Source organism: Stegostoma tigrinum, chromosome 29, assembly GCF_030684315.1.
Source record: "Stegostoma tigrinum isolate sSteTig4 chromosome 29, sSteTig4.hap1, whole genome shotgun sequence".
In the NCBI taxonomy this organism is placed as follows: Eukaryota; Metazoa; Chordata; class Chondrichthyes; order Orectolobiformes; family Stegostomatidae; genus Stegostoma; species Stegostoma tigrinum.
The window spans coordinates 36,232,836-36,244,846 of NC_081382.1; the positions used below are offsets into that span (position 1 = coordinate 36,232,836).

The 12,011-nt window shown below is 41.3% G+C and overlaps 1 protein-coding gene across 2 annotated transcripts in view; it reads left to right on the forward strand.

The window, feature by feature from the left end:
* Nucleotides 1–12,011, forward strand: part of ccdc180 (coiled-coil domain containing 180) — a 104,721-nt gene that overhangs the window by 813 nt on the left and 91,897 nt on the right. For both annotated transcript variants that reach the window (XM_048559078.2, XM_048559079.2), the window contains exons 2-5: nt 3,873–3,991; nt 7,305–7,495; nt 9,129–9,217; nt 11,203–11,312. In XM_048559078.2, coding sequence (XP_048415035.1) covers nt 3,932–3,991; nt 7,305–7,495; nt 9,129–9,217; nt 11,203–11,312 — 450 coding nt within the window. In that variant the 5' untranslated portion in view covers nt 3,873–3,931. The remainder of the gene's footprint in view (nt 1–3,872; nt 3,992–7,304; nt 7,496–9,128; nt 9,218–11,202; nt 11,313–12,011) is intronic.

Consider the following 12,011-nt stretch of genomic DNA (forward strand, 5'->3'; position numbering starts at 1 on the left):
GGTTAAGAATTTAGAATGTGGAACTCAGTCCAACAAGGAGTAGTTATCGACATCAGTATAGCTGCACTTCAGGGGCGAGCTCTGTTCCACGTGAAAACAAGGCCGAAACGTTATTTATCTTCAAACATAATTTGAAGAGTAGCACAGCACTATCTCTGTGCCTTTTGACCAGGAGGCCTGGCTTCAAGCCTCAGCTGCTCCAGAGGTATGCAATAAACATCTCTGAACAGGTTAATTAGTAAATGTCTAACTGCAGATAAGTGGAAGCCAGATAGAAGTATCTGCAGAGTAAAGTGAAGGATGTGATGAAGGGATTAGTTGATCATAAGGAGGAGGCTGTTACAGTTCATAAAGTACCAGCATTGACCAGTCAAGTCAAATGGCCCATTTCTGTGTTGTGCTCCCTCAGTGATGTAAGTCTAGGTTGTCAGGGGATATTCCATTTTTAAAACAAATATGTGTGCAAAATCTTTGGGACTTCCTGTACCAACTCACCAAACACAAGAACAGCCAAATCCAAAAAGAAGTGGCCAAATTGCTGATGTTTATTTCAGGGCTTCTTTATTGCTTCCTCTCCCATACCCCCAAACCAACAGGTTTCAGTTTGCCTTGAAATCATAATTTATTCTGCCAGAAAGGATGGTGGGAGCAGATTTCAAAATGTCCTTTAAGGGATAATTAAATTGATGCCTGAAAGAGCAGGGATTTGAAGCTAGTTGCTTGGCTCTGCTGTTTAAAACAAGGCTAGGATATCCATAACAGATCGTAATTCTAGCATCACACAAGATTCCTATTAGGAAACAGTAACTGGGCGACTCAGTGGTTAGCACTCCTGCCTCATAGTGCCAGGGACCAGACCACCCTCGGGGGACCATCTGTGTAGAGTTTGCACATTTTCCCTGTGTCTGTGTGGGTTTCTTCCAGGTGCTGCAGTTTCCTCACACAGTCCAAAGATGTACAGGTTAGGAATTGGCCATGCTAAATTGCCCAGAGTGTTGAGGGATATGTAGATTAGGTAAACTATAGAAGGACGGGTCTGGGTGGAATGATCTGATGGTCAGTGTGACTTTGTTGGTCCAAAGGGCCTGTTTCCACATGGTAGGGATTCTTTGAAAGTTGTTTGCTCTTGTCATACTTGCAATTTTTACTTACACTTTATTCCAACAAATTGGCTGCAACCAAAGTTAAGATCTACCGCAGAGGACATCCTTTGACAAAGTCATTTTTAACACAGGGTGTTAATACACAGTTCTAGCTGACAGGAGATCCTTTCACTTTTATCATCAGCCATAGGTGCATTGGTGGATTTGTAGATTGATAATTATCCTGTTTGACCACATCATGAATGCACCTACCATGGCTGTTAACTCCTGGAGTGGGACTTGAACCAAGAGATTCTGGACAAAAAGTAAGGACACTTCCCCCTGTGCCACAAAACTTAAATAAAAACCAAAAGAACTGCGGATGCTGTAAATCATAAACAAAAACAAAGTTACTGGAAAAGCTCAGTAGGTCTGGCAGCATCTGTGAAGGGAAAAAAACAGAGTTAATGTTTTGGGTCCGGTGACCCTTCCTCAGAACTGAGAACGGTTCTGAGGAAGGTTACTGGACCTGAAACATTAACTCTGTTTTTCTGATGTTTTATATTTATCTTGCATGCAGCATATCAATCACAATACAGGTAATACAGCGTGTATATGACAGCAACAATACCAAACCTGTCTTAAAATGTGTGCAAGGCATAAGGAAAGTCAGACATCTCCAAAAGATCAGGTAGGTAAAGGTCAAGCCACTGGACTAGTAATCCAAAGGCCCAGGTTGGTTTTGTGGCACAAAAACTAAGTTACTGGAAAAGCTCAGCAGGTCTGGCAGCATCTGTGAAGGAAAAAACTGAGTTAATGTTTCAGGTCCAGTGACCCTTCCTCAGAACTGAGACTCTTGCAGATCCCCACTTGAAAACCGGCAGATGAATCAGTGCATTAAAATTGATTGATTCATTCATTCACTGTTGTCAGGTGGCTGAGAAACAGTGAAAAGTGTGGTTTTGCACGGTATACAGGCAGATCCTACCATACAAAGTACAGCAAGGTAGCTGAACAAAGTGGAGAATACTGTGTTACAGCTGCATAGAAGGTACAGAAAGATAGATAAGAATTAATATTTGAGAGGTCCATTTCAAAAGTCTGATAACAGTGGGGAAGGAGCTGGTCTTGAATCTGATCATACATGTATTCAAACTTTTTTATCTTCTACCTGACGGAAGAGGGTGGAAGAGAGTATAACTGGGTGGGAGGGGTTTTTGATTATATTGGTTGCTTTCCCAGGGCAGTGGGAAGTACAGATGGAGTCAATGGATCAAAGGTTGGTTTAGTTGTGGACTGGACTGTGTTCACAACTCTCAGTAGTTTCTTGCGATCTTGGGAACAGCAGTTGCCATACCATGCTGTGATGCGTCTAAAGAGAATGCTTTCTGTGGTACATCTGTAAAAATTGGTAAGAGTCCTTGTGGACGCGCTGAATTTCCTTAGCCTCTTGAGGAAGTAAAGACTGTAGCGTTGACATGGGTGATCCAGGACAGATTGTTAGTAATTATCACTCCAGGAACCTGATACTCCCAACCATCTCCACCTTAGCATCACCGATGCAGACAAGGCTGCGTCCTCCACTCTGCTTCCTGAAGTCAATGATCAGCTCCTTCATTTTGCTGATGTTGATGGAGAGATTATTGTCTTTACACCATGCTGCTAAGTACTCAATCTCTTTCCTGTATCTGTCATGTCATTGTCTGAGATCTGACCTACGACAGTGGTGTCATCAGCAAATTTGTAAATGGAGTTGGGGCAGAATTTGGCCATGCATTTGTGAGTGTATAAGGAGTATAGTAGGGGGCTGAGTACACAGCCTTGTGCAGCACTGCTGTAGAGGATTATGGTGGAGGAAGTGTTGTCACTTATTCTTACTGATTGCAGTCTATGGTCAGGAAGTCAAGGATCCAGTTACAGAGTGGGGGCTGAGACCTAGGTGTTGGTGTTTAGGGATGAGTTTGTTTGGAATTAGGGTGCTGAAGGCAGAACTGTAGTCAATAAGCAGGAGCCTGACATAGGTATCTTTGTTATCCAGATGTTTCAGCGATAAGTGTAGAGCCAGGGATATTACATCTGCTGTGGACCTGTAGACGAATTGCAAAAGATCAAGGCAGTTTAGTAGGATGGTGTTGATGTGAGCCATGACTAACTTCTCAGAGATTTTCATAATCATGGACATCAGATCCACTGGGCGGTAGTCATGGAGACACCCTGCTTGAGTTTTCTTTGGCACTGGGATGACAGCAGTCTTCTTGAAGCAGGTGGGGACTTCACATTGCAGAAAGGAGCGGTTTAACAGTATGGAGCTGGAGGAACACAGCAAGCCAGACAGCATCAGAAAAGTAGGAAAGCTGACATTTTGGGTCGGGATCCTTCTTCAGAAAATTTCTGAAGAAGGGTCCTGACCTGCAACATCAGTTTTCCTGCTCCACCGATGCTGCCTGGCCTGCTGTGTTCCTCCAGCTCCACACTGTGTTATCTCTGACTCCAGCATCGGCAGTTCTTACTATCTCCAAGGAGAGGTTAAAGATGTCTACAAATACTCCTGCCACCAGTATGCATAGATCTAAGCGCACAGCAGGGACTCCATTCAGGCCAGTTGCTTTTTATGGTGAACTAACAGCTTTCTATACTGTTCATGCTGTATGATTTTGTGGGGATAATTCTAGAAGTAAAATTGTTGAATTGTTAGCACAGTGTATTGTTTTTGCTAGCACAGTGGCCACACATGAATTTGCCTCTAAATTTAGAATTCTCTGTAATAATATGCCTTTCCTACCTTTTTAGAAACAGGTTGCTTTCATGCCTGAATCATTCTAAATGATGAAATACAGCTCCATTTCATCATGGGTGAAGTTCGTGTTGTTCCCAGTGGAAAAATCTACAGGCAAATCTTCGATGCTGAGGTAAAGATGTAAAGACTTCTACAGTGAGCAACCACTTTGGCTAATACCGACATCAGATATCCAAAATCGTTTCTGCGTTGGCATTACACTGTTTATCACAGATTCACAGAAGAGTTAGCGTGCAGAAGGAAGCCATTCAGCCCGTCTGGCCCACACCAGCTCTTGAAAGGGGCATCATGATCATAGTTGTATTTTTTGCTTTTTCCACATAGCCTTGCACAATAATAATCTAAAATTGGTTGTTATGCATTTTAGTATCGTTATTTTTGGTCATTTTTGTTATTATCTGCTTCAGGATATTTCATTACAATAAGGATCCTATCTAAATATAAGTTGTTGTTGTTGTTAGAATATAGAACATTATTGAAGAAGTGGTTGAGTTGAAAAGCATTTGAGGAAAGAAAGCCGACAGAGGAGGGAGAAAGGAATAGAAAGGTATGCTGATTGAAATGAGATGAAGAAGGGTGGAAAGAAGCTTATGTGAAGCTAGGATATGCGTGTTGGTCTGAATGGCCTGTCCCTGTGCTGTAATGACTATGGATGGTATTTATTGGCAATAAATATCTTTCCCATTGGAGGGCAACACAGCTGGTGGCCCACTGTCACCTCTGTTGGGGAAGGCTGAACAAAATCAAATGCCAACAGACCTCCCCCTCAAGCAAGGACCCAGAGCAAATTACCCCAAGATTTGGTGTCCAATCAGAGGAGCTGAGCATTGCTCATCAGCATCACTGGGGAGTGGTGCTAGGTTCTAGAAATGCACTTATCTGAGGCCCAGGATCACCGAGGGCCTCAGAGAAAGGTGCCTTAATGTGGGATTGGGTGTAATAGGATGGCAGTCACAAGGGTCGAGGCAGGGAGTCTAACAGCGAGGACAATGTACCCCACTTTTCCAATTCCAGGCTTGTTCATACCTTTGAATGAGACCTCCCCCCTTTGCCGGTAAGCCTGCTAATCTTTTCAGAGTTCCTGCATGGTGAGTTCCCCGTCAGCCATTGGGAGAATGTTGCCAATTGAGATATCCAGGCTTGGGTTGGCAAGTGGCAAGTAATATCCATACCATGCAAATGTTAGGCAATGACATTCTCTAATAAGAGACAAAAAGGCTAAAGAACTGTGGATGCTGGAAATCAGAAACAAAAACAGACTTGCTGAAGAAACACGCCAGGCCTGGCAGCATCAGTGGAGACAAAATAGAGTTAACATTTTAGGTCCTGTGACTCTGCTTCAGAACTCAATAAGAGTCAATCTAATCATGGTCCATTGATATTCAATGGCCTTACAATCACTGAATTCCACACTGTCAACATCTTCGGGGTTACCATTAACCCAGAAGCTCAACTGGACTTGCAACATAAAGCTGCAAGAGTGGGTCAGAGGCTAGGAATACTGCAGCAAGTAACTCACATGCTGACTTCCCAAAGTCTGGCCATCATCTACAAGGCACAAGTTGGGTGTGTGATGGAATTCTCCCACTTGCCTAGTTGGATGCAATTCTAAAAACACTCAAGAAGCTTGACCCCATCAAAGACAAAGTAGCCTACTTGATTGGTACCGCATTCAGAAACATCCACTCCCTCCACAAAATGCTCAGTAGCAGCAGTGTGTACAACCTACAAGATGTACAGCAGAAATTGACCAAAGATCCTTAGTCAGAACCTTCCAAATCCACAACCACTTATCAATTCATCCAGCACCGAAACAGACCTTTCAGTCCAACTAGTCCTTGCCAAATATAATCCCATACTAAACTAGTGCCTCATGCCTGTTGCTGCCCCATATCCCTCCAAACCTTTCCTATTCATGTACCTAATCAAATGTCTTTTAAACTGTAATTGTGCTGGCACCCACCACTTCCTCCAGAAGTTCATTCCACATGCGAACCACCCTCTGTAAAAAAAGTTGCCTATCATCTCTTTTTAAAAACTCTCTCATGTCATCTTAAAAATGTGCCCCCTAGTCTTGAAATCCCCCATCCTAGGGAAATAGACAACTACTGTTAACTCTATCTATACCTTTCATTATTTTACAAGTCGCTTCTAAGTCTCCCATGCTCCAGTGAAAGATGTCCCAGCCGTCCTTTATAATTCAAACCTTCCATACCTGGCAACATTTTGGCAAATTTCTTCTGAACCCTCTCTAGTTTAATAATATCATTTCTAAAACTGGTCACAGTATTCCGGAAGATGCCTCACAACTTCAACATGACTCCCCAACTCCTATACTCAAAGGACTGAGCGATGAGGGCAAGCCTGCCAAATGCCTTTATAACCACCCTGTCTGTGTGTGATGCAAACTTCAAAGAATTATGTACCTGCACCATTAGGTCCTTCTGCTCTACAACAATATCCAAAGCCCTACCATTAACTGAATAAGCTCTACCCTTGTTTTTTATACCAAAATGCAATATCTTGCATTTATCCAAATTGAACTCCATATTCTATCTTGAAGGACAAGGGCAGCAGATACATGGAAACACCACCACCTGCAAGTTCACCTCCAAGCACTCACAACTGGACTTGAAAATGGCTCTCTGATGAAGGGTCTAGGCCCGAAACGTCAGCTTTTGTGCTCCTGAGATGCTGCTTGGCCTGCTGTGTTCATCCAGCCTCACATTTTATTATCTTGGAATCTCCAGCATCTGCAGTTCCCATTATCTTTGAAAATATATCATCGTTCCTTCACTGTCGCTGGTTCAAAATCCTCTCCGAAGGGCATTGTGGATCTACCTGCAGCAGATGGACTGCAGCGGTTCAAGAAGGCAGTTCACCAGCACCTTCTCAAAGGCAACCAGGATAATAAATGCTGGCTAGCCAGCAATGCCCATATCCCATGCGTGAATACATTTTTTAAAAAATTCTTAAATGAGCATTAGTTGTCCGCTTCAGGACTTGAATTCGTGTCAGGGTAGAAAGGCTGTCCAAGGATTTCCCTACCCCTGATGAAACCAAAGTATAGACAAGCAAGTGGCAGAATATCCATGTTAAATACCCCCTTGCCAACAAACTCACTTTGAGGAAGGGCATTAAATTCCCCCCTCTGTGTTATTACGTCGTGTCTCCAACTTAATGTTGTTAGGAAGTTCACTCAGAGAATATTGAATAATTGAAATATTCAATAATTGAAATAGAAAGCCAGTAAAGTTGGCGTCCTGAAGTAGAACATATTGCAGTTCAATATCTCCCTTCTTGATCCTAGCAAATCTTATCATCATTAGCCTGAATAACATGAGAATTACTATTTTTGATATTGTATCAATTCCCACCTTCCTAAGGGTGCATTTCAGTTTATAAAGGCTTTTACTTCTGTAAAGGTTCAACTTGTCCGTACATTGGGGGAAACAAGAAGAAAGTCCAAGCACCATGCAGTTCCCCTTGAAAGTGGGAGAATTCCCATTGTTCGACGTTTGGACACACCAACAGGACACATTTTCTCAACTCGGCAGCGTACGTGGATGGAAGGGCTGTTAAATGATGGCATAACTGAAAATCCAGTGCTACACAGGTAACGTAGAGACAATCTCGGTGTACTATTTTGACTGATAGATTAATTTTGATGGACACTATCTGCATTTATTGATACCACCAGTAACAGCAACATTCAATAAAGACAAAGCAGCAATATACACAGTAGCTTCAGATGGCCTTTCAATATTACTTGGGAAACAGGAACTTAGGATTTAGAATTAAGAGTAGGCCTTTGGTCATTCAAACCTGTTGCCCCATTCAGTAAGGCCATAGGTAATCTTACATGTTTCAATATGATCCCCTTTCATTCTCCCAAATTCCAGTGGATATGTGCCTAACCTGTTCAACTTTTCTTCATAAAATAAGCCCTTCATCCTAGGATTGATTTGAGTGAATTACCTCTGAAGTATTTCTAAAGCTGTATTATCCTTTTTTCAAATAAGGAAATCAAAACTGCACACAGTACTTAAGGTGTAGTCTCACTATACCCTGTACAACTGCAGTAAAACTTCCCTGTTTTTGTATCCTATTTCATTTATAACAAATGACACTTCCATTTGCCTTCTTAATCACCAGCTGTACCTGCATGCTAATTTGATGTAATGCATGAACCCAGACAGCCAGATCCCTTTGTACCACTGAGTTCTGATTTCTCCCAACATTTAAATAGTGTATAGTGTTTCTTTTCTTCCTACCAAAATTGACATGTTCATTTATACCTGCTATATATGCCATCTGCCAAATCTTTGCCCAGTTACTTAACATGTCTGTATCTCTGCAATTCTCTATTTCCTCTTGATATGTTCCTTTCCAACCCATATTGGTGTCATCAGCAAACTTAGTTACAGTGCATTTGGACCATCAGTCAAATCATTGACATAGATTGTAAATAGTTGAAAACCCCAGCACTGATACGTTGGCACTATATTAGTTAGAACTTTCCAATCCAAGAAAGACTCTTTGATTCTTACTGATAATAGATAACCGTGTTGTTTCCATGAGAAACACTGTCTTTTAATCTCATGAAATTTGAATGTTAGCTTTATATACCTTCCACTTTCATGGTTTTTCAATTTTTGTTCCTCCCCATCCCCACTTCCCCTGGAACCACAAACTCAGTCAAAAATATGATTTTATAGGCAGCAATATTCCTAATCTTGGCTCAAGCCTGTGAGCTTTGATGGTAAATAGCAGCAGGTTACTGAGTAGTAGGGCACTTTCTACTGAACATGATATGGTCCACAACAGATGTCAATCACCTCCGACGTGGATGAGAAACAAGGAATAAAAATGGAAAATGCTGGAAATACTCTAGCAGCTCAGGCACTATCTGTGAGTGAGGAAATTAATGTTTCTGGGTAGAAGTAAGGGTCATGACAGCATCCAGTCTCAATAATCTGGGTTCCCACCTTTTTGTCACTCTTTTGTTCTCACAAAATGTTGAACACAAGTTAAATGCACAGTTTTGGTAAGGGGATTGCCTGTAAACTATGCAGACAGAGGAGGAAAAACTGTTACAATGCTTCTGGAGAGTTCACAGTACTAAAACTAATTATTTTATAAATTGGCAGATTTGTAAAACAGATTAATAGTTGCTCATTTTTATTATCATTATCAATTGTGACTTATTTTGCTTTGGGAAAGACTATTCATGCATTCTGATATTGCAGAAATGCAGTCCTTTCAGCCATTAAGCCTAAAGAGGTTGTTGAACAGAACAATGCGGTGAGAGAGGTGAAAGGTCTTCCTGATGTAGTTGGTAAGTATGCTTTGGACTTATGCAATCTGAACCTAGTCATTTAAATTCTCTCCCCCTCAGTTCCTGAAGGGATTTCAAAGAGGAAACCTCTTTCACTTATGCTGGCAACTCACCTAAATGTCATTCGTAATATTTGAGCCCAGACAATTGAGTCTATAGACCATTTTTCTGAGTGAACATAGAGGGTGAGACTGGTTCTATTCTCACTCAATATCCACAGACTGACTTATAAATAAGGACCAACAGGAATAGGCATACTCAGAGGTAGCAAGAACTGCAGATGCTGGAGTCAGAGACAACACAGTATGGAGCTGGAGGAACACAGTAGGCCAGGCAGCATCAGAGGAGCAGGAAATTTGACGTTTCAGGTCAGGACCCTTCTTCAGAAATGGGGAGGGGGAAGTTTGTAGGAAGTGGGAGGAGTTAAAGGAGAAGTTGTTCAGGATAAAGACAAGTTCTGTTAAGCGCATGAGAGTATCAATGGAGGCTGACTCGCTGGGACAACTGATTCATTTCTTTCTTCCTTAACTTAGAGATGCTGAACCAGAATGTTACAAGCCAGTAACTGCACAGATGAACACTGAATGTAGGACCTTCAATCTACTGTTACACTAATCTTGACCTTATCATCAATTAATATTTATACAGCAGGCTTCTCTTGATAGGGAGAAAATTCACAATTCATAGCTTGATTTTTTTTCTTCTTTTCATCACATGCTAGAGGTGCTGTGGTGATAGTGTCCTGCCAGTGCCATCGATTTTCACTATTTGAGGGAGAAATTAGCACCTCTTATCCAATAGAAATGAGATGATGGTGACCTGAATTTGACAGATTATATTGTGCTGCTGTGTTTCTGCCAATGATGGGCTTAATGGCTTCCTTCTGCACCATAGCAATTCTATGATTCTGTGATACTACCAGCACTATCTTCACAAGGACACAGTGCAGTAAGTGCTTTTAATTTAAAAGAATGCACTATTTTCCAGCCCATGGCTGTTTTAGTACTGTTTAGGTGTTTTCTTGACCTGACTCCAATTCCTTTGAGTAATCAAACTACTGTCCTATTAATGTCCTAATTAGCTGCCTATTATGTGAGGTAGTTGTTTCAGTAAAAGCTGGCAGGTACCTAGTGAATGTCCTGCGAGCTGAATGTAAGACTTATCCTTGCATGCTTATCCTAGCCTGACAAACGAGTTTGGGCCAACTCTGCCATACGGGCCCCTTCTCTACCACCCAGAAACTTCACAATAGTGATTCTCAGGCTCCTTGTTCTTCATAGGTCCAAAGCAAAAGAGTTGCCTCTGCCCATCCTTTTCAGATTAGCAGCTATCTGGCATACTACGTACAGATCAGACCTTCCTCTTCAGCTCCTGGGCAGGCAGCCTGTTGGCTTCTCATCTGGAATTTAAAACCCCCATCCTGAAGAACTGAATTTGAATTTGTTAGGAAGTAAGGAAGTCATTGAAATGATATAATCTGACCTTAACGTTTGCAATGCTGTTCAAAAATGCAGATCTCTCACTGAGCTGATATATTTGACGCAAAATGACTAAGCATGGGGATAGATGCATGGAGCTCAACAGCAATTACAAAGTGTCATTGTGCAGTAAAATTAGAAGAAATTTTGTAAAGAGAATATTAGTATTTTTAACAAGGTAGAAAGGCCTTTACATTTTCATAACTTATTGATAGATTAACCAAGCTTTTCACAATATCCCTCAATTCCCACTTTCTGGAATTTTATCCAACTGTTTCTTGAACCCATTAATCTTGTTTATTTCAATGGTAAATTGAAAAACTCTATCATAAGTTTCACCTGATTTTCTCCTTTTATTTCTGACTTATAACTACATTTCAACGTGACTGAGATATTTGTTATGAGTCATCTTGAAATCACCCCTTTTCTATAAAAGAACAAACTTCACACAAGATATTCTGATTGAAATGTGTTGTTTTATGTGGTATTTTATTTTTTAAATGACAGTTCCTGCAAGGTTAGGTTCCAGCATTATTCCTCATCTGCTTGCTGACAAGCAGGGAAACCATGGGGCAACAGTGAAGAAGTTAGAAGAAGAACTGGCTGCTATCAGCAGGGTATGCTAACATTTTCTATATTCCTTCCATTAGGAAAGGAGACTTAATGCTGTCTGTGCTAGGAATCTGACATGTAGCATATTGTTGAGATAAATCTGTTGACAAGGTGAATGTTCCTTTTAATTTCTATTCATATACTTTTATGATCCCAGACAAGGAAAGAGATGCCATTACAAGTGATATTTTAGTTATGTCTATGTAGATAAGAATGGAATAAAATCAAAATACTGCAGATGCTGGATATCTGAAATAAAAACAGAAAATGCTGGAGAAATCAGCAGGCTTGGCAGCATCTGTAGACAGAGAAACAGAATTAACAATTCAAGTTTAGCTCTTCAGGCTGATGAAGAATCATGTCAAACTCAAAATGTTAACCTTGTTTTTCTGTTCAGAGATGCTGCCAAACCTGTAGCACTTTCTATTTTTCAATTTTTGGATAAGAATGGAACCTGGAGACTGCTGACCCTCACAGATGGATGAAGTTGAGAGAGTATAGTGTCGTCAACCAAGTCAAAGACTGGAGAGAGGACAAGGAGGGATATGTTGGCTTCATTATAGTCATCATTCAGTGGCAGAAGTGTCGGAGGATGATGCGTTGTATCTGGAGGTTGGTGGGGTGGTATGTGAGGATGAGGGGGATTCTCTTTGGGCGGTTGTTGCCCAGCTCTTCCCCTCCCCCCACTGCATCCCAAAACCAGT